Source organism: Saccostrea cucullata, unplaced genomic scaffold, assembly GCF_032062105.1.
Source record: "Saccostrea cucullata isolate Sc308-1 unplaced genomic scaffold, CSIRO_AGI_Scuc_v1 ctg3719, whole genome shotgun sequence".
In the NCBI taxonomy this organism is placed as follows: Eukaryota; Metazoa; Mollusca; class Bivalvia; order Ostreida; family Ostreidae; genus Saccostrea; species Saccostrea cuccullata.
In genome coordinates, this window is record NW_026927101.1 from 266296 (window position 1) to 290632 (window position 24337).

At 30.5% G+C, this 24337-nt stretch overlaps 2 protein-coding genes across 4 annotated transcripts in view; both read right to left on the minus strand.

Annotated features, from left to right (window-relative positions):
- Positions 1 to 7023, minus strand: part of LOC134273452 (receptor-type tyrosine-protein phosphatase alpha-like) — a 46382-nt gene extending 39359 nt beyond the window's left edge. For 2 of the 3 annotated variants that reach the window (XM_062755654.1, XM_062755653.1), the window contains exons 1-5: positions 6937 to 7018; positions 6491 to 6694; positions 6027 to 6189; positions 5443 to 5600; positions 4846 to 5073 (exon numbers count right to left, since the gene is read on the minus strand). In XM_062755654.1, the coding sequence (XP_062611638.1) occupies positions 4846 to 5073; positions 5443 to 5600; positions 6027 to 6189; positions 6491 to 6694; positions 6937 to 7003 (820 nt within the window). In that variant the 5' untranslated portion in view covers positions 7004 to 7018. Of the gene's footprint in view, positions 1 to 4845; positions 5074 to 5442; positions 5601 to 6026; positions 6190 to 6490; positions 6695 to 6936 lie in introns of all 3 variants that reach the window. The other variant, XM_062755652.1, reaches the window with a different exon arrangement.
- Positions 7024 to 12529: 5506 nt separating this feature from the next.
- On the minus strand, positions 12530 to 24097 carry LOC134273447 (cell death abnormality protein 1-like; the record flags this gene model as incomplete). Its single annotated transcript, XM_062755639.1, has 5 exons — positions 12530 to 12828; positions 14972 to 15148; positions 18191 to 18322; positions 23406 to 23633; positions 23946 to 24097. Coding segments are annotated over 5 exons (988 nt in total), but the record flags the coding sequence as incomplete, so codon positions are not given.
- Positions 24098 to 24337: the final 240 nt, after the last annotated feature.

Here is a 24337-nt window from a genome sequence, read left to right on the forward strand (position 1 = left end):
AACCGGCATAGGGAGTGTTTATATTTCAGTTGATTCGATGTGCAAGAGCATGCTCTACGTATGAACAATTTCTAAAACAAGGTAAATTTTTGACAAGCAAGTTGATGAATCATGAATATCAGCAGTCTCGTTTAATTTCATCATTTCGTAAGTTCTATGGTCGATAAAATGACCATGTCAGCAAATACAATTTATCATTGAGTGAAATGCTGACTTATGTTTTTCATACCAATTGTTAGTCTATTATTTATACACTGTATTGACGACGGATTTTCCTGTTATTTCACGATTATGACAATGAGCACACGAGTGTGACCGATCAGCTGGGAATTTTCACTCCAACATGACTCCTGATCTGACCTCTGATGTTTCTGAGGTCCCTGTTTGCTCTGCTTCTATTTTGTATCGTTTTATGGACTTTGATATTGAATACTGTTCGTAATCTCCATATCCTTCTCATGAGAATAAAAATACTTTGCAATCAATTTTGATCACTTGTTAATCCATCTACTCGAGGAAGGGCAGGACTCATTGCGGGTAAAGCTGTATAGGTAGTCAGCAGATAGTTTCTCGTACTACACACCTTATCCTGTCTCCTGATGAAAATCGAAAAATGAAGGTGGCATTTGTTTTGCATCTTATTGCTTTTCTCCCCATATTTTTACTTGATTCTTTTCAAGATTGAACCGTACTTAACAAAAAAATACTATAGTTATCTATAGTTAACTATAGTTAACTATAGTTTAGTATAGTTTAGTATAGTTAACTATACGAGGGTTGTCTGTAAAGTTCGTGGACAACATTGATAAATAGTGACAAACATTGATAAAATATATGAAACTATCATTTTGTTTAAATTCATATTTCATTTTATTAATATGCAAGTTTTCAACAAAAACAAAGCACAAATAGTTATATTTTTATCAGATACAAAAAGGACAAACACTCATACCCGGAGCACTAAAATGAAAATTCTTGACGTTACCCGGCGTCAAAAGCTTAATACGTGTACATTTCTCAACATATTCACCGTTTAACTCAATACATTTCTTATGTCGCTTTAATTAGTCATAAAAATGTGCACAAAATGTTCAGGTTTCTTCATACGTGAAATAATATTTAAAAAATGCCTGTCTCATACTTAGTATCCTCCAATCATTCAACCTCCCTCTGCGTAAAACAGTTTTATTTACGGAAATACGGCAAAGTCACGTTATGAAATTCATTTTTTACAGCACTGCAATCTTGGAATGATGGTTTTCCTACATGCATGTCATCCTGTAAACTGTTCCTTCTGTCCGAAAATATTGTATGGCTCTTTAGTACTAATAAACAGCTTCTTTAACTATGTTTTCCCGATTTTTTACAGAATGTATTGGTCTTTGTGGGTGTTTTTCCGATGTCTACGCAGAATTCCACCTATTCCGAGAACGTCCATTTTTTGAACAATTCCGATCCTGTCTAAAAATGTTCTAACTTTGATTGCTCAGCCATTTTGAAACTTTGAACGTTCAAATTTTGCATGTTTGATGTGATAATTTCTGTCAACCTGACAATATAAAAGTAAGCAAGATTTTTGCAGAATTTTATGAAATACAAATGTAATTTATAAAAGCAATAAATAATTTTTGAACTAAAATCTTGCAGTGCTCCGGGTCTCCATTCCAAGTCTAGTTATGAAGCTATAGTTGTAATTTAACATATGAACTTAAGTAAAATTTTACATTTTTTAATTCACATTTAGTGAAAGATTAAAAAGTTGTTGATTATAAATACCAATGATACAACTTTTAATTATTTTTCAGCTTGTCCACGAACTTTACGGACAACCCTAGTAGTTTACTATAGTTAACTAGAGTACCAAATTTAAAACTTTGGAACTTTGATTTACTGTAGTGAAAACGTTGGAACTTTGATTTACTACAGTGAAAACTTTGGAACTTTGATTTACTATGGTGAAAAATTTGGAACTTTGATTTATTATGGTGAAAACTTTGGAACTTTGATTTACTATAGTGAAAACTTTGGAACTTTGATTTACTATAGTGGAAAGTTTGGAATTTTGATTTACTTTGGTGAAAACTTTGGAACTTTGATTTACTATAGTATAAACTTCGAAACTTTAATTTACTACGGTGAAAACTTTGGAACTTTTATTTACTATAGTGAAAACTTATGAACTTTGACTCACTTTGGTGAAAACTTTGGAACTTTGATTTACTATAATGCAAACTTTGGAACTTTGAATAAGTACTATAAAACCCGTAGAAAAATGGTTTTGCTTCTCATTCTGTAAATTTTATGAAATTTCAAGAATAAGATTTATTAAAGCTTAAATGAATGTTTTAAAAACCCGACCGGTCCCCGAAAAGAACAAAGTACAAGAAATGAATTTTAATGAAGAAATTGTCCTTGCACCGAGAAATAAGCAATATTTATAATTATTTCTGGAGAAAAAAATAACTATAAGTTAAAAATTTGTTATTTAGAATAAAAGTATTTGCTTTATAAGCGTCAATCAACATGTTTTTTCTACCGTTCAATGTAAATACTGCATTTAAATTAATTACTTTGCAAATTGAAATTGAGATGAACAAAAATTAGCCCAATCAAACCAAAATCATTACCCTTAAAACAGATTAATAATTTAAAAAAAAAATAACTTAATAAGAAGCTTTCCAAAATTTTAATACTTTGATTTTCTATAGTACTTTGGAACTTAATAATTACTATGGATAAAACCTTGGAACTTTGAATAACTATGGTATAAACTTTGGAACTTTAATTTACTATGGGGAAAACTTTTGAACCTTGATTTTCCATAGTAAAAACTATGAAACTTTGATTTACTATGGCATTAACTCTGGAACTTTGATTTTCTATGTTAAAAACTTTAGAACTTTGATTTACTATGGTAAAAACTTTGGAACTTTGATTTACTATGGGGAAAACTTTGGAACTTTAATTAACTATCCTAATGTTAAAGACTTTGGAACTTTGATTTACTATAGTGAAAACTATTGAACTTAGATTTACTTTAGTAAACTATAGAAAAATGTAATAAACTATAGTTTACTATAGTATTTTTTTGTTAGGGGTGTTTGAAATCTTTTCCCTTTTTATATTTCCTAATTTTTGTTTTAACGGAACTTTTTTAAATTGATTATTTGTGCCTCTCAAACAACTTTGATATGAAAGTAGTCACCCAATTTATGCTAAAACTGTTTACATTCTTTTTAATATCTTACGTTTTAATAATATCTTTGTAAAAGACTGTGTGTATATTTTATATCGTGCGATTAATTTCCTTTACATTAGAGAAGATGCAAATGATAAAGCCTTTTAGACGTATTACTAACTCTGAATTACAAGGAAGAAAAAAAGGATATTGACTTGATTTTTTTAACATACACTTTTCATTTTTTCTTTCATCTAAAGTCATTTTAGTGATTCGATAAAATCTATCCTTGAGGGAATTGCTCATATTTTTCCAATGTTTCCTCATACAGAGAATAGTTTATTATATTTTTGACTTTAAGCACACTATGAGGAAACCAAAAGGATATATAATTGCACAAATATAAGTGCAAATGTATGGACATTGTATTTAAAAAGACTTAAAAAAACATTAAAAAACCGTAATTTCTATCAAATTATTGAAGCAGACGAAATGCAAATTTGATCTTTAGTTTATTGATATACACTATCATATGCTTAAAGTTAAGTTAATTTTCTGCAAAGCAATTTAGAAAAAAAAATGCATAAAATTACGTGAGACAGACAGACTGGAAGACAGACAGAGGAACAGACATACAGGTGTTATTGATATCTTAATTAGTCCCATCTCTCCGTTTTCCACCGTGATAGACTAGTAAGATAGACCTTGTAAATGGTAACTTATCGTACAAAATTCTTAATTATTACCATTGTTTTGGCTTACTAATGAATTTTATACGCATAGACCAGATTTTGATTTATTTCATTATATCAGTTTATGACCTAATTTGATAAAGCCTTGTATTCAATAATTTTAATATTTACAACTCATTGGATTCAAGTCAGTTATTTTCCACTGGATGACTAATTCTTAATTATATCGATGACGAGTTTCTTCAGAGTAAGGAAAATGAAGCTACAGGGAAAGAGATATCAAAGATTTGTAGCCATGTACACAGCCAATTGTGCCTAACGTTAATTTAGTGTTAATCTCAATTAACATTAAATTAACGTTAGCTTGATGTTAGTTTCATGTTACTTTCGTGTTAAGATAACATTAAAAAAGTTAACATTGAATTAACGTTAATTTTTAACATTAATTTAACTTAACATTAATTTCATGTTAATTTTTAACATTGAATTAACATTAAAATTTTAAGTGAGCTTGGGTTCTGTCTTAAAAAACTAGAACCAAAAAGTAACATTAGATTAACGTTAATTAGTTAATGTTAATTTCGTGTTAATGTGAATTTAACATTAATTTTTTAATGTTAATTTCATGTTAATTAGAATAACACGAGATTAATGTTATTATTCAAATTTTAGACCTAACTTCAAAATATATGAATGCAAGCCATTATTTAATACGAATTTGTGTACATTTATTGCATAAAATGATACACTTTAAATCTAAAAAGTATTCGAATCGTGATTTAACATTAATTTTTAGTAAATTCAAGTTTTTGAAGAAAAAAAATAAAAATAGTTCCCGCTTCATTTTAACCTGAAGACTAATTACAGTCAGTTACACGTAAAACGAAAGCAAAGATAAAGAGAAAAGAAGTGTGATAGCTGATAGCAGATAACACTTCTGTGTATATCCATTAATTAAATAAAGAAAACAGTTACCTTTTACCTCGACTTCACATATATTTATATACGAAAATTCGGATACATTAGGAAATGATGTTATATTTCTTCTATTGTAAACAGTGACGTAGCGACCGGAAGTGACACAGTCTAATGTGAAGTTATTGTGTGGTTGTTGTTGTATGTCATGATGATAACACAGAGTTCCTGACCTCCAGTCTTCTGTATCAGATACATACACAGAAAATCCAGAGAGTGTGTTACCATCTGGAGAGAAATTAAAGAAATATGAATAATTATGCTGTATGGTGATTTGTTTAGAGAAAAGTCTTGGCTAGTCCATGTATTTATACGATTTTATTAAAAATATATCTCCACATTTCCACAAAACATACTATTTTATATTTTATGTGTCGGCAAAATTAAGTGATCTACAGTAAAAGAAACAATAAATGGTACATCTTATTATGACTATTTGTCTCAAGAATAGTTTTGGCTACGGTACATATTTAAATGAAAGAATTAGAGAAACATCTGCACGCATACCGGTATTATTGCGGAGAAATCAAATTTCGAAATTTAGAAGTTAATAACTTTAATAAAATTACATTTCAACATTTACTCAACCAACCTTACTTTGACATTTTACAGCTGCAGCTAATCCTGATGGACAGCTAGATGATCCCTTTGGACATAGATTTATGTTAACTTCATTGCCTACACAGTTCAAGAGGTTATAAAATGGTAATGGATCCGCTGCGGAAACTCTAGCTATGCTATTAGATGGATTATCTCTAAAAAAGAAAAATAATCAATAGATAGAAATCTAGAAATATAAATATAAGCGCATGATCTTATTAATAAGTGACATGCAGAGCAACTTAAAAACTATTTTTAAGGGGTCAGGGAGGGGTTATATTATTTCGTTTACATTGTTTGTATTTTGCTTTGCGGATTAATAAGCATGAACTGACCCAAATCAGTTTATTCTCGAATACTTTGATCAAACATTAGTGCCATTCCTTAATTTAAGGACACAACCGGTCTTGTTTTTCATAATACCTTTTTTCACAAAGATTTGAAATGTAAGCATATAAATGACCTTGTTAAATTGCTGGAAATAAATCTAAAATTTGAAATAAAAATAAATGTGCATGTACATGTTGAAAAACAAAACAATCATGATTTGGTTCTCTTTCAATTGACTATCATATGCTTACGGTAGAAATCCCCAAGCCAAGCAAACAACCTGGGCATCTTTTTCATCAAAACTACTCGAACAAATCCTTCTTAATGGATTAGCAACAAACACTGCCCCGTCTCCATTGGAATCAGCAAAGAGACCAGAGTCAGATGATCTCATTGAGGATGCATTGAGACCTACTGTACGTGAAAGTTATATTTTTCAATGAATATTAAAAATTTTAAACTATTTTGGAGGATTTTTTACCTGACAATTTTACAAAATAGAAAAAGTGAAATTTCTGTACAATCAAAAAATTAACCTAAATTCAATACAGGCAAATAAATACCAGACTCTCATAGATTGTTTGACACTATGAATGATACTTCCTTTTATATGGATGCAAAGTTTGCATTCAACGAATAATAAATGTTCATATAACATCGACCAATGTATTAAGTTTAATATATGAAATAGAAAGACACATAGCTTTATGCTTACACCTCCCATGTAAGATTGATATCGATGCTATATTTTTCTTCTTCCCGAGATCAACCGATAACCACGCCTCCTTCTGACCGGAAGCTGTAAGTGAACAATCCAGCGGATATGTACTCCTGTCTCCATCCACAGCGTTACTTGGTGAAAAATGTCCATCATTGTACCTACTACTGACTGTCACAGATTTCCTATTGGCAAGATTTTCTAAAAAAAAAAATATATCTTATTTTTTCTACTCCTTTTTCATGTGTATAGGCATATTCTAAAAGGCAACCTTTATGATATCTGATTCCTGATATTCTTAAAATAAGTTGTTTAATTTCTGATATTTTATACACGATTTTTTGTTCTGTTTATTTTCTTTCTTACAAAAATCAGTATTACATTTATTATTTTTTTTTTATATTCTCGTACGATTTAAACATATAACAAAAGTGAACACTTACCATATTGTTGAGAATTGAGAAGTAACCGACTGAAGAAAAGTAGAAAATTGATGATATCAAAGTCCATAATGTATAAATTAAGTAACACTTCCTCCCTGTTCATACTTGAACCATCTTCTCTTGTGAAAAAGTGAAAGTGAAATATTCCTTCTTTAAGAATTTATTTATCTAACACAGTTTTAAGGACTGCAATTAATATATAAATGATTCATAAAAAGCTTTTTACGTACTCCCGGAGCTATGAAATATTTAAATCATGGTTCTTTGTTTGTTTGTCAATTTCCGGTTTGGTGAATAAGTAACTACAAATATAAAATGTTTATAACCACAAATAGGAAGGTAAATATAGAACCACACCCAAACTTACAACTTTATGATACATGATTATTTTTTTAAATTTTAAAATATATTTCTGTTAATATGTTAGGCAAATGAAAAAGAGGGAAAAAAATACTGCAGGCTCACATATTATACCAGTTAAACACATTTTGTACAATCCCTTATTTATAAGGAAAATGCTAAATGAGTATAAAAATAAAGAAAAATAATTTCAAAGTAATTTTAAAAAATCGTTTGCCTTTCTAAAGGTTGAATGAAATATACAAGTAATGATTTTTGTTAGGAGTAAAGTGTTGTTTAACAAATGTTATGAATATGTGTTGTATGATTATATGATCAACATATATTTATGTTCATATGTTTTTCATATGCTCAGCGTATGTTAATCTTATTTCTTTCTTTACAATTTTAAATTAAAAGTTGATGAGTCCTTGAATTGAAATCTGAAAAAGATATAATAGTCCTCAAATGCTTTAAGAAAACAGTAAGAAATGAAAAGACAAGATTGTAAGCACTAATCCTGCATTTATTTTTCCATTTTTTTTTTTACACAATTCTGGCTTCACTTCCCTGACAGTGACAGCAATGCTTCTGAAATGATGAAGAAAAATGATTAAAGAATTAAGAAGTTCCAATGTCATGATAATTACATGTGTTATTAATTAAAATATATTACCACAAAAAGTAATTGCTTTGAACACTTAAGGAATTTCTTAATTTTCCAGCCGCTTGGATCATGGTCATATGATTTGGAAAATCTCATGTTAAGGCACGGGTTGAGTTTACAATGTAAAGTTTCTACTGATTAAGCTCTCGGATATACAAAAAAAAAACTCTGCATTTAATTAAGTTTGATGTAATGTGATTAAAACTATATACAAGATAAAATTGTCAAAAGTTAAGGATGACAACGACTACAACAGACAAGGGACAAATTTAAATCCAAAAAGCTCACTCGAGCCTTCGGTTCAGATGAGCTTATAAGCAAAAATTTATCAAATTTCTGACAAACGAATTTGGAAAGTTCATTAGTAAATATTGATTCAGATTGCCAAAAATGCAATAGCCATGATTCGGAATAAGAAAAAAACCTTTAATGGGAATAATAAATATAAGGAAGATTTAAGTTTAGTACAGAGGGTTTACTTATCTATTCTGTAGCAATCTTGGGATCATGGTGTCTATGCTTCTATTTTATTTATTTTCGAGATGTGTACATTGAACCTATTAAAAAATGGAACAATCTCTAACACAAAACGGTGTATGCATACATGTATCTTACTGCAACAAATATTCTAGTTTCTCTAGTGATGATTAAAAATTAAAAATGTCAATTGATATATAAATTATCAATAAATAAGCTGATCCATATTATTGGATTTTTTTTTTGCATTTTCTTTAATTTCTTTGAATTGAATTTACAATTTTTTTTTCTTATTCTTATATTGACACATGTAAATCATGTACACATAAACTAATACATTGTATGTCCTCTTTATATGAACATTTCTCCCAAAGTAGATATTGTATTGGTTAATCGCCGGAAAGATCTCTCCATATCTTACTTATCTCTAAAATATTTCAAAAAAATGTGCTTGGATTGTTCCACGGAAGCCCTCGAGGGAAATTGACTTACTTGTTATGATTTATATGTTATAACTTTTTTTGTTTTTACTCATTTGTTGTGAGTTTTTCGTAGGTAGTTATAACTTAGTGTAAGAAAGCTATTGAAAACCTGATGCTTAGCTTACTTTTATGATAAAAATGATATTTAGTCATATTTTAACTGTGGTTTATAATTAACAAATTGTAGTTTAACGTCTAGTACAGTTGTGATTTCTAATGTAAATATTCTTTTTGTTGTTATAATTTAAACTTTATTTTCTAAAAGTTATTACGTACTTCTTATATGTAACTTCCAGTTTACATGATGATTGAGAAACTGACAATCACTACTATGTATTTCTTTTTGTCGTTAGTAACAAATTCAAGGACTTTTTCTGAAACTATACGTTGTCTTCATCTTTCACTTTTTGTAAACTGAACTTGTCCTAACAAATTCAAAATTACAAAAATTCAAAGTTAATTCATAAGAACTAAGTCAAAACACATAAGAAATAAGTCAAAACACATAAGAAATAAGTGAATAAGTCAATATCTCTCAAGGGCGTCCGTAATTAACAGCTTAAAATTTAGTAATCACATCAGTTTTGTACGTTTTACTACAAAACTGCAATGAATCGTTCTCAATAACTTACCTACACATAGTTAGAAGTAACAAAAAAAAAATCTGAAAACAAATAAGAGAAAACAAAGAAAGTTATTACAAATAAGTCATAACAAGTAAGTCAATGTCCCTTCAGGGCTTCCGTATTGTTCTGTAACAAAAAAGAGATAGATTTTTTGAAAAAAAAGAAAGCCATTAAATCATGTAGAATTAAGATACAAAAAGAATTATTCTCTTATGAGATATTCTTTCATTAGATAGTCATTACAGGTAAACACTCTTAATATAATCATATTATCCTGATTTGATATTATGCAATCGCCAGTAAAATTGGCATTAGTTCAATGATTTTGCTCAATCTTCAGTCAATTCAGCATTTGGTTCTTTGAAAAAGAACGGCTCTATGACGCTGAACTTCAGTTGCTAAATAGATATATGTAGGCCTAATTAAAAAAACTTTTTTTTTTCATTAAATTGTTGACTGAACCAAACGGATGACGATCTGAATATAACATTTACTTCAACTGCTACACAATGTTTCTACTTTCACTTTTATATCGAGATCGTGTATAATATTCCAGAATAATTTTTGACAAAATTAAAACAAATTTTCATGAAGAATTGGTAATGGTAGATCCATATGGTTTTTCCATTCATCGGAAAAAAAAATCCGAAATTTCTTACTGATCACCAGGTTCTACTTTTACGAACCGCATTACTTGTTGATAGGAATACTGCTATACAAAAAGTTAATACGCATTTCTGTCACCGTAATGAAATTACTATAACACTATGAATTAAAAAAATATCTGAGAGATTTTACTTTTTTCCAACATCCATAGACTTCTGCTGCAGCAGTGACGTCAAATATGACGTACAATTTCATCCGATACAAACCAAAACCGGTCCGGAATGAACTGAATCAAAACAATTTAAAATTAAAACTGAACACTACTCGTAAATAGGCATACGCCATGTTTGATATCATTATTTACAATACATCAACACCAAGGTATAATCTTCAGATTCGTCACACCGGACTGCTTTATTTTAACAGGTTTCGGCGTGGAATGGCGACCCCTGTTCAATTTCAATTTTTCAATTTCTTTATTGAAAAAGAACATCTTATAGCATTAATATAATTTTTACAAAAGGAAATAATGGAAAATGGACGTTCAGTCCTAGTAAATTCATATCAAGCACATATATCTAAATAAACTCGTGTTAACAGTCTTTACAGTTCATATGGAGAATGACATACTATTAATGCAAAGTACATGTAGTACGAGGGTCATTCAAAAAATACGTAGAAAATGTTCTTCATCGTCATATTATTATCACAAGATTATAGATCATTTTATTTTCGTAAACAAAAAACATTTATTTTGTCGAAGTGTAAAGTTTCATTCCATTTGATTAAATAGAACTCATGTTAGTCAATTTTTAAAGAAACGTGTTTTGTTACCACGGAGCACGATTAGCCACTATTGTTACGTCAAAGACAGCGTCGAGAAAGTTTCTCAAATTTTCTCTGCTTTTCAATTTCATACCGGTTTATACTGTCTTCTTCATTCATAAAAACGTATCCATGACACGTAAAACCTAGTTTGCTGACGATTGTGAAAAAAGCTTGGACTAAATTATCAGTGTTTTCAAAGTCTTTACTGCATAACTTTATATGTTCCGAAGTAGTGAAGCGCTTATCACGTTGACGCCTGGCTGCAGAAGTAAAATTTTAATTCGCATTAGTTTACTTCGCATTAATTTACTGGGAATTAAATACTCCATGTGAACAGGGCTTAAATAAATTAGTAATGCTTTTGTGAGGTATGGTATGCGCATGGGCAACCTTGAACATAACGTTTTTTTCTATATTAATGTTACTGAGAGTTTCAAACATTTGACATCCAAAGTTCCCGTTAAATGAAGTATGTATTAGGACACTATTGTTCAGTAAAATATGGAGAGAAAAAAAATTGGACTTCAATGTGTGTTACTTTAATTACAGTGCAAAAATAGGTCATCGAAATTTCAGTAGAGCTAAAAGAAGCACATTCATCCCAATTCTCGTTAGCATTTTTTTTATCAACCTATTCGGCTGTATGGATTCGTTGAATATACTTTACAATAAATCTAGTTACTTTTGATAACAGGCAGGATCCCACCTCCTTAAAAAGAAAGTTTTACAAAGGAATAGATTAAAAAAAACAATAGCCTATTTCAAGATCAGCAAAACCATGATTTGCCATATTTATGTATAATATGCTCGGGTAATGTATTTTTTGTTCAGTGTAGAGCGACAATAGGGGGACATTTTAATATCATCTTTTAAGAACCAAGTTTAACAACGGAAAAAATAGATCTTCTTCTACTTATAACATTCTATTGTCGGCAAGATTAAATCAAAGGAGAAATCACTTTTTGCTACCCAACGACAGCCATTCTTAAACAAGGCATTGTTTTTAATTAAAAGATAATTCTTTTGAATTTAGAAAAAAAAATATTTATCACAATTATACGAAGCATCTATGAATACAATGGTTTATGGAGATTTTATGATTTCTAAAACGAGGTAAATTATTGCAAACAAGTCAACAAAACAAACATGTCAGCTGTCTCTTTTAAATTATCACTTTGAAAATTCTATTGTCGATACAAAAATCACTCTAGGAGCAAATCCAATTTCTTTTAGAAATACTTGTTACAGAAACTGAGATTATCTAGAATTAACAAGATAAGACCATTACTTTTTTTTATACATCATACATTATATGAGGATTAAATTTGAAGGCTAAAACATTTACAGTTTGATTTATTTTCAAATAAAATTATTACCTGTGCAAAAAATCTAATATTTTGGTTGCAGTCTGAACAGTACAAAACAAAAGACTTTCTTTATCACATTTCTTGTAAATAATCATGTCTAACTGGTTTGGTCAAGCAATGAATTCAGAAGCAAATACAAAAGTATGAACATGGCAAATTTTATTTCAACAAGTTTTTTTAGAATAATATCGGTCAACTACTTTATAGTTGATCAAGATTCATGTACTCTGTTCTGGTTTTGATGTCTGAGTTTCCAATCTCCATATAGTGAGACGTTTCGACCTCTGGATATTCAGGGGATTTCGCCGCATGGATACCAGTATACTCGTTTTTGTCTTTTCTTGATATGGCTAGTTCGTAGTCAGGGTTGTTATTGCTAGGTTTAGAGGACTGGTGCTTTTTCCTTAGGAAAATGACGAACAAAATTGTTATCAACAAGATCACAGCCACAGATAACAATGCAACGGCGATCAGAGGCGCTGTGGTCCAGGTATTCCCTTCTGTTAAAAAAGGAAATAATGTGAGAGTTTTCATTATTGTAGAGCTTATATATTTTCTGCAACTCACACATGTAACAAACATACTCATAATGAATTGACGCTTTCAGCACGTTTGCTTACAATTTCTTCGACTTTATGATATATTGTAAACTTAACAGATATAACAAATCGGGCTTAGAACGAAGAAAGATCCTTCTTCAATATCAGGTGTTGCATTTTTATAACATTTTTAACTTGATTATTGGTATTCCTTGCTTTACATACATTGACATACCTTAAGCCAAAAAACGTTACATACTTTTATAAAGAACCGACATGTTTCCTTGCAAATAATAACAACTACACTGGTAACAGATTTTCAATGCTTTACCTACGAGGTGAGGATAAATGAAAGAAAAAAAACGTTGGCTGATATTATGCTTATGTATTTTTTTTTCAAACATTCAATGCGTGATTAAGGTTTTCAAAGGTTTTACAATTCTTTGATTGTTCAATATCATATCAAGTGTAATCAAAGAAGTGCATTGCTTCTTTCTTTTTTTTAACTCACCTGAGCCAAAGGCTCAAGTGATGTTTTCTGATTAAAATTTATCCGTTGTCTGTCGTTGTTGTCGTTGTCGTCGTCGTTGTCGTAAACTTTTCATATTTTCATGTCCTTCTCCAGAACTACTGGGTCAATTTCACCAAAACTTGCTAAAAAGGATCCTTGCGTAAAGGGGATTCAAGTCTGTTCAAATGAAGGGCCACACCCTTTTCCAAGGGGGGGGGGATAATTATGAGTTAGATACAAATTAATGGCATTTTAAAAAATCTTCTTCTCAAGAACTATTGGACCAGAAAAAATGCAACTCATGTGAATCATCCTCAGGTAGTGTAAATTCAAGTTTGTTCAAATAATGACCCCCAGGGGTAGGGTGGGGCCAAAATAGCCAATCAAAGTTTTACATAGGAATATATAGGGAAAATCTTTGAAAATCCTCTTCTTAAAACAACTGGGCCAGGAAAGATGAAGCTCATGTAGAATCATTCACAGGTATTGTAGATTCTAGTTTCTTTTTCAAACCATGACGCCCATGGGTAGAATTGGTCCAAAATGGCCGATCAAAATTTTACATAGAAGTATATAAGAAAAATCTTAAATAATCTTTTTCTCAAGAACCACTAGGTCAGGAAAGATGAAACTCATATGGAATCATCTTCAGGTAGTATAGATTTAAGTTTCTTCAAATTATGACCCCTGGGGCGAGGTTGGGGCCAAAAAGGCTGATCAAAGTTTTATATAAGAGTGTATATAGGGAAACTTTTTTAAAATCTTTTCAAGTACTTCAAAGCCATGATTAGTGATATCTATATGGAATCATCCTCACGTAGTGCAGATTCTAGTTTGTTCAAATCATGACTCCCTTGGATAAAAATTCAACCCCCTCCCAACAGATCTCAGTAAACATTCAGTTCTTGTCTGATATGTGCTTTTTTTCTACTAGATGTGCTCAGGTGAGCAATGTGGCCCCTGGGCCTCTTGTTTTATGATTGTGTCAATTAACAAGAGTTCCAAAACACCTACAATTTGATGAAATGTGTACAAAAGAACATTTTTGCAGAATATGTATTTATTTTTGAATAAAAATGCTTCTTGAATGCTCGTATTGTCTGAATCAATTAACCTAAAATAAGGATAAACAGTAAGTTTATTTCTTTATATCTAAGGACTTTCTCCTATGTTATATATTTCTGAATATATATTTGTGAACAAAAATTGGAAAAAAAAATATATTGCATAATAAGGTTAAGATGAAAAGAAGAGATTATATACTTAAATTGCAATTTATAAAAATCAAAGAATATTTTCAGATAAACCACATTTTCATTAGATTACATGTATATACGTAGCCTTTTGTATATCTTCTTAAAGAAATTCAAAAAATGAAGAAAAAATAATCACAAAACTTTTTTTGAGCAATGAGCAATATGAACCAAGCATAACAGTATCCACTTTCTCAATGTACATTTCTCAAAGATCATTTAAATCTCGAAAAAAATCATTTTTTTGTAAATGTTTCTGTATCATTCAAGAAGTATTCTCTACTCTCTCCTGTATAAACTATGGGTCATGACTGGATAAACTATGGGTCATCACATATACCTGTACTTGCACCAGAATCGTCAGAATTGTCAACCGGAACTGCAATTTCACAGAAGAATCCTGATCTGCCATCAACACATCCATAACATTGTCCTGTTGTAGGATTACACACCCTACCACGGCAGAATTCACTGCATGTCATGTTACATTTTAGTCCATAGAAACCTTGGTCACATTCTGCAGAAGAGTATTACATTGAATAAATGTTTGAAAGACATATCACATCACCAAAAGCCCACACACAGCTTGAATATACCTTTTAACATTTGTTGTTCTTAATCCTATAAATTTACAGTGTAAATGTAGCTAATTCTAAATTTTGTTGTTAATGCGCAGTAACCAATGTATGAATCGTTGAAGAGGTTAAACATATTTTCTCTCCTCAGAAATCTGTAATCCTTACACGGATACATAAAGAAGATTTCGATTTCATTAAAAACTATTTTACATGTGCAGCTATCATAGTTTTGATATTTCTTTATCCAATCTACATGTATCTTCTTTTTATCTTCTTCTTTTTTCTAAGAACACGTGTATTAACTTTAACCTAGCATCACATGTTCTCCCAGCCCAACTCACAATACAACCCACTGAACACTTCCCAGTTACTGCGTCACATTATGTAATGTTTATACAGTTAGGAATGTAGCAAGGAGTATCACAATTCTGACCGAAATATCCATATTGACACTCTTCAAAGAAAGACAAGCACCACAATTCAAATATTGTGGATAAGAAATTGTCAGCAAGGAATTAAGTGATCATAAAGTTTACATACAAATATATCCTAATAACATATTTCAAATGAAAAAAATAAATGTTCAAAAATACCCATACATGTACATGTGTTACTTAAAGAGACTTTAACAAACCAACAAACAGATACAAACACATGTACAAAGGAAATTAATGCTTCTGCAATCAATGCAATAGTGAGAAAAAATGTTGTAAAGAGTGGAGGGAAATTCTGTAGAACATTTTAAAGTAGATAAAATCAATGACAAGCAAGTTAAAAAAATTATCAATTTTTTTTTTATTTTTTGCCTTTACCTTTACAAAGATTTTTCTTAATTAGCACAAACCTAGTTAGAAGAAATAATGCATCCCCTTCTTAATTTGCAAAAGTGTGAAAGTGTGAAAATTAAACGAAGATAGTATTTCGGGCGAAATTCCCCGTAAACAGTAATGTGGAGAGAAAAAAATAATGCAAGAATACAATTTTTAGACCGTGAATTCATTGGTATGTAAACATGTATTACATCGACCATTAACTTACTTTGACCACATTTATCTCCTCTCCACCCAGGAGAACAATCTCCCTGGCAGGAACCATTCACGTAGTCACATGGTTTACCATCGATACACTGTCCACATTGGGCAGAACATCCTTGTCCATATTTACCAGCTTGGCATTCTAGAAAATATATAAGACGAAAGTGAATGCATTGCAATTCTGAAAAAAACTTTACTGTTTTCATTTATGTTTTTATTCATGGTATGTAAACAACATGTTATTAAGCCTCTCTAAAATTTTGGCCATATTTTATCATGTTTATTGTAGAATAAATAGAAAATGAATTGATTATATTTCTGTTATTGTATAAAAGCGTTGGCCACTAAGAAGCATTGCATGATAATTTGAGAAGTGATAAAAAGCACAAGGAAAGCGGTTATTTTTGGAGGTCTAACTTTTTTTCTAAAAAGAAAAACAAACAAATCAATCATATTTTCATCTACATTTTTTGTCTTATTCGTTAATTCGCAAGTACTTATTTTACATGTATTTATTTTTTGCAAATGCAGAAAAGAAAATTAATCGTCACAAATTGATTCCAACTTACTTAACAAAGTTGTAATTATAACAAAATATCCAGAAACACTCCCTGAAAAGTCTACTCATAGTCTTCCACAATGCCCACACTTTGGAATATTCTACACTACTGATATTTTATTTGTCGATATAAAAAAACATTTTATTAATTGACTGTAGTCGACATAAAAATCCAAAAGCAACACAAGTCTTTGACAATAGCACAAAACTGAAGTCTGGAAATTCCAGACATGGGATAGGGTGCCTATGACAGGTAACTTTCTCTTCAGACCGTCGCAGTATCTATGAATCCTACGTATTGAACAGATATATAAAGTGCTTTCTAAGATTATACCAGTATAATCTATGCGTTTGTTTTTTTTTCAAAATCCTTTAATTTTGAGTTTGAAATTAAATTCATTTGAATACACATGTATTAATTTTGTTGTATACTGACAAGCAAAGGAAACGCAACAAGCAGTAATCTACAAATGTTTGATTTTTTTTATCTTATCATTTTCAAATATTAATACAGTAAGGCTAAACTCACTTTTTAGAACATCAGAGATTTGATAAAAATGTTAAATGTTTATCTTTTTGCTTTACTTAGTAACACATGACTGTAAAACACCCTCTCCCAGCCATTCAAGTAAAATGTGCAAGACTGCCCTATACAACAATTGCAGCTTTATTTCTACGATACAATAGGTTCATCAATATCGAGATCTGAGCGAAGTAATTATTCTTTGCCATTTTTAAATGCACATTTTTCAGATAATTGGGTCGAATTTTCTCTAATTCAGAGCTGTGTAGCCACCCCTGGACTTCCGGTACAAGGACTAACCTTAATGAATATGATACGTAAGACCCTTTTGAGGCGTACTGTTGTGAATTTTTGCATCAGCTAGGGCAATGGAAATGCGTACTTAAGCCATTTTTCAAGAAGCCTTAGCATCGTTACGAGAAACAAAAGGAGAGTTTATTTCTTGAAATATTGCTACATTACTTATGATGAACACTTAAAACCCTTAAAACTCCATAATATTGGCTAAAGTTTTGTTAAACATGCAATTTTTTGATTTTTGTTAAGCTGACTCAAACTTGATTTCTGATTATGGTATGAAAATCGTTCAACCGTTAAATTACCGGTGTTTACCAAAGAGAAGATATCCATAATTCTAAGATACATTTTTTTACTTTACATAATTATTCCCACCTAAAGTAGGATGTAGCGATTCTTTTGCGTGTCAGTATATGTGGCCAAGATTAGACTCAGATTATATTGTAATCCCAAATCGACTGTTTCAGTGTCCAAAAAAAAATAAATCAAGAGAAAGGGAACTTTAAAATTACAAAAAAAGTGAAGACATCAAAATTGTTCTAACTATCAAATCTTACTACACAGATACCTATTTCACAATACTGTCCAGTATATCCATTATTACAGTCATAACATATCCCGAACTGAAACTGACATGTGTTATTCAAACAGTTCTGAGGACACCTGGTGCAGTTTTCTCCGAAAAATCCCACGTCACACCCTTCAAAAATTGAAACAAAAGAAGAACTAATAACGTATCATCAAGATATAAATGATAAAAATAACATAGTGTCTTGTAGATACCTGTTTACAATTTCAGAAGGATTCATATTTTATGCGATGTTGCAAATAACTTTCAGAGGATGAACATGACTTTTAGTTTAAAAAAAAGTGTTTGTTTAAATAAATAAATAAAAAAACTGAGATTTTTTTTTCATTTCAAGCAATTCTCAGTACATTACTTCTGTGTTTGACATCATAAAAAAGAATTCTTAAATTGAGTAACAATTTACTTCTGGTAAAAGCTTCTTTTTAAATCAGAGACAAGTAAGTTTTATTTTCCTACTCTTATGCAACATACATTGTAAAGAAGTAAAGATATCTAATACTATTTAAAAAATTTATTAGTATTTTTTTTTACTGTACTCGTATATCTCACTATTCTACATCTGAATGATGGTGCAACTGTATTTTATAAGTCAAAATGGCGATTCAAAATGGCGGTTATTCATTTTTTTCAAATTATTTTTTGATGTTTAAATAGGAGAAAGACTTCGTGAATATCTTACTGAGTAGTACAACTTCGCAAGTGACAATAGAGCATTTAATATCATCACTTTAATTCGAAACATTTGATCGTTTAAATATGAAATGTGTTAATTTACATGTATCTAAAAATGGCGATTAAAAATGACGAACACTCGAATTTCGTAGAATACTCAAACTGCTTAATTCTACGTCGTTTTGCATAAAATAAATTTATTACAGTCTGTTTGTTTTAAATTGATGAAATAATGTTCAAATGTATAATTAAAGTTGGAGGAATTGTTGTTAATGTGTTATGATTTTTATGATACGGGTCTTTGTTTAATGACTTTTATTGTTAAGATCTAATTTGGACATTTTTCTTTCTCACTAATCTACAACATAATTATGGTGCAGCTGTAATTCACAATTCAAAGTCTTGGAAAAATCCCCATGACCCATTCATAACTTTGTAGCAAATAACCAAGACCATCCATCCAATCTGTTTGGTGTTAGTAATGTGAGACTACCACCACATATGCCGTTTCTTTATACCACGTACTGCCTGGCATTGTGCTTGCTTTGCATGCATATAGAAAGAATGGGAAGTGTAATTTCTAAATAATTTTTGATGCACATAAGTGGAAACTGTGTATTTGGTACGCAACTTAAAGACGAGGTTTTTTTAGGATTAGTAAATTTTCCTTTTCCTTAATCTTCGATTGACGTGTACTACAATGAGTGAATGATATTCAATACATGTAAATATTTTTTCTGAAGCTCTGGAAAAGACATATTTATCTTGGAAACAATTTGAAAGGAATAGTTGCAGATTTTACAGAGGTTCCATTTGAATTCTATAGGTGTCTATCTCTAGAAAGAGGCACTAACAAATCGATATATGATATGCTTGTATGAAAGATGGTGCAAGATGGTACTCAAAAACAGTACTAGAGCACTGCTTGGGGAACTAGAGACTGCTTCATCACTCAGCGAAGAATGACTTAACCAATATCACCACATTCCAGTCCATCTTTAACAATCCAATCAACCCTTCCCATCCCCCCTTTCCACACACAGCGAGCAGTATCAATGTTTTTCATAATGCTTGATGGGTCAGGGAGGCGACAGTGCACTATTTTTTCATGAAATGCAAAGTTTAAAGACAGAGGACACTCCCTTGGTGTCCTTTTCTTCTGAGTTTAGCCGATCATGTTGATTAGATCATTTTATAAACAAACAAAAAATACTAGCAAAGTGTTATTTCTGGAAGTAGTTAAAATCAAACTAGACTTGAGAGTTTCCAAATGTTTTCCTCATATTGGAACGTTTTCCAAAGCCTTTGAACCCCTTTTCCACGTAAAATCATCCCTGAATCGCTGTAATTATCAATTCCCACAACATCCCTCAGCACACCATCGAATATCACTGAAAAAACTCTGTCCGATTTCAAAGAACCCTTTGAACTAGCTTTTCAAATTAGCACTTGTAAGAGCTTGGTATAATCCCCCAACATCTTCTATTCCAGCTTTCAATAATATATGTTTCTGTCTGTCTTTGAAACTCTGGGTTTTTTTCAACACTCATGGTACGACACCTTTATGTTCAAATGTTAAAAGTACATTTTGTTTTCCAGAACCTTAAAAAAAATGGGAAAAAAATCTCTGATTTTAAAGACAAGTAGCTTTCTACTTTGTGACCATATAGATTTGTTGTCTCTTTGGGTACAAAGGTCATTCTATTAGCAAGTAAATTCTTAAACTTTATCATCTGGAATCACATTGTGTGCATATTTTGGTAAGGAAATGTGTTCAAAACATGAAATAAGTTAAACAAAAACATGTGAAAACTGAGTATAACAAAATGCAATTACAGGGTAAAAAATCAGAGCCAGACAATCAAGAACATTTATAGTTTACTACGCAGCATAGTTAAGGTTACAGTAAGGGGGCGGGCCTAATTTGTGCGGAAAACGTTTACTATGACGTCACGCATAATATAAGGTCTTCAGAATACCACAAACTTACTATTACATGCAATTTTGTCGTTTGTTAAATCCCACACAACAGTATATAAACGATGCATCGATCGCAATGCACTTGTCAATTTGACGTCATCTCGCAAAAAATGACGCAGTTTTTAGACAGTGAGAGGCTGATCAAGTCAGATTTTGTTCAATGAAATACGTCTTTTGTACTTAAATAAAATATTATTTGTAGTAAAATAAAAAGCCATTAACCTGGATGCGATGTCTATTTTAGTGTTTTATTTATAAACTGTACGTGCATTCTCCAGACAAGCGATACTGTCGTGTGTTTATATGCAATTTCATTGAAAAAATAATGGAAGGGCCCTAATAAATCGATTTATTACCAGGGCATACCCTCAATGTATCTTGTCAAAATTTTACACATAAGCTCAAGAAGCATTAAGATATTTGAAAAGTGCTGGGAACCTCTTGAAATCTTGCAAATAAATTAATTTTAGCTGTATTTAATGTAGTTGACCAGCAAAATATTTATCCTGCCGTCCAACAAATTAAATTTTACCAATCAAAAAAGGAATATATATAGGTTCGCAGCATTTTTTACAAACAACATATATTATTGAAAAGGATTAAAAAATAAACTAAGATTTTTAACTTGATTATGCCCTTGCAATATTGAAATTTATAGATGACCTCTAAACTGCAAGTATAATTGCCAAAGTCATGTGACGTCGACATCATATGACAAGTCTAAATAAAAAATCTAGATGTCACCAACATGTAGATTTAAACCACATTACATTTTTTTTATATCAGTGAATTCCTAAAAAGATTTGCCCGTCGTAATAAATTATGCATTTTTTATCTTAAAAAAAATCGCCGATATTTCCATTTGTAACCTTAACTGTGCTGCGTAGTATATATATTTTTCTGATTTTTGATGATTCTTTTTAAATATATTGATATTTAGATATTATATTCAGATCGATTTGATAATTCCTAGCAATTGATTGCAGTCCATCAATTTAAAATTCATGTTCTGTTGCACTAGATCTTTCACGTGAAAATAAACATTTTTTTTCTACACTGGACTAAATATAGATCAATAATTTCCAACAACTGATATGATTTAGCAACCCTCGAATCGCAATGTTCACTCGCCTTTATGCTCGGGGATTACTGCTTTTGGGGTAGCTTAATTGGCATAGCGTCCTTTTAATAGTAATTATTGTATGATATTATTAATTTTTACATGAAGATACATATGATGAGACGGGTACATGTACATATACATGTACCTATTAGGTCATGTCGTTAAAAGTAATTAAACAAAGAACTGTGTCATAAAAATCATAAATCATTAACAACAATTTCCCACAAACTTAAACTAAACATTTGAACATTACTTTATTAATGAAAAAAAATGTTATAAATTATTCTATGCAAAACGACTCCGAATTAAGCAGTGTGAGTATTCTACAAAATTCGAGTGTTCGTCATTTTGAACGCCATTTTGAGCTAATTACATGTAACACATTTTGAATTTAAACGATCAGATTTTCCGAATTAAAGTGATAATATTAATGCTCTATTGTCATTTTCATAGTTTTATTACACTCAGTAAGATATTCACAAATCCTTTCTCCTATTTAAACATTAAAAATAATTTGAAAAAATGAATATCCGCCATTTTGAATCGCCATTTTGACTTATAAAATACAGCTGCACGATCACTCAGTTGTAGAATAGTGAGATGCAGGGTAAAAAATACAAACCTACAGTGTATGTATATTTGCAAATGTAAAATCCAGAACAAAGCAGAATATAGAAAAAAAAATAGACAAATAAATCAGAGCAAATTCGAATTAAATGTATAACCGAGTAAATTTTCTGAGTTAAAGTATTCAAATTAGCATTGTTTTATCATTTTTATTGTTGCATTACACTCAGTGAGATTTTCACGCATCATTTCTCCGTTTTGAAAGACATTAAGAGAAAATAAGAAAAACTGGATGTCCGCCATTTTGAATCGCTATTTTGACCTTTTTAACGCAATTTTCATGAAGGCCAGCATATTTTTTTCGGATTCAGCATATTCAAAATAGGTTAAAACGCTATGCTGGACCAAATAATAATTATCTACCGTTAGATTTTTTTAAATCGAACCAGACTAAAGCAAAGCCCTTACTCCCTTATATTTATTTCGTTTTAAGTGTGTTTTACTGTATATGAAGTTTAAGCAAAGTAGCAGGAGTTTGACTCGATAAGAGCATAACACGTGAGAGACACCCTTAATCATTTCCGAAAATTTCTATTTAGAGTCAAATTACTGAAAAACGGTTAATGTTCTTTTGAGATTTACAGAAAATAGGGTTTATTTTCGTACGGAATGCGTAAACAAACAAACAAGCAATCAAAGAATCGATAGGGGGATAAGCGATAATTTCATAAGGTCATTTTACATAGATAATTGATAAAAGTACGTAATTTATATGAATTGTATAGTAACTTGCTTTGAAAACATATTGAATGGAATTTTACTTATTTATCCATGAATGAAAGAGAGGAAAACCGTTACCTTTAATTTCACATATATTAATATATGAAAATTCAGATACATTTGGGTATATGGTTGTATTCCTTGTATTGTCAACAGTGACGTAGCGACCGGAAGTGACACAGTCTAAGGTGACCTCATTAGGTGGTACTTGTTGTATGTCGTGTTGATAACAGAGAGTTCCTGACCTCCAGTCTTCAGTATCAGAGACATACACAGAAAATCCAGACAGTGTGCTGCCTTCTGTAGAAATTAAAAAAAAAATATGTATAATTATACCTTATGTTGATTTGTCTAAAAAAGATCTTGGGTACGACACGTATTTATATGATAGGATTAAAAATATTTAGTGCTCTACAACAAAAAAACATAAACCATTACATATTAATATATGATGATTTGTCTTAAGAATAGTTTTTTGCCACGCCACATATTCAGATGATGAGATTAGAGAAATGTATGCCCACATGTCATTGCAGAGATAAAAAAAAATGAAATTTAAAAGACAATACCATTAAAAAAATTTTTTTTCAACCGTTACTTAAACAACCTTACTTTGACATGTTAGAGCTACAGCTGATCTTGATGGACAGTCAAGCAATCGATTTGGACATGTATTTATGTTAACTTCATTGCCTGCACAGTTCAAGATGTTATAAAATGGAATCGATGAAGAATCTCTAGCTATGTTATAAAATGGATTATCTCTAAAAAAATAAAAAAAAAAAGATTTCTTTCTTCAGAAAATGATATATAAAGAAAAAAACAAAGAAGGGCTTTATTCCATTTAAGATATTGTTCAGCACTATATAAGTGCTGAACAATATCTTAAATGGAATAAGTACACTGTACTTCATTAACTATATCAATTTGGGGAAAAAATATTTTTTATCTGTTATTGAAACTAAATGTTAAAAACAATAAGAGATAAATATTCTCATTTAATT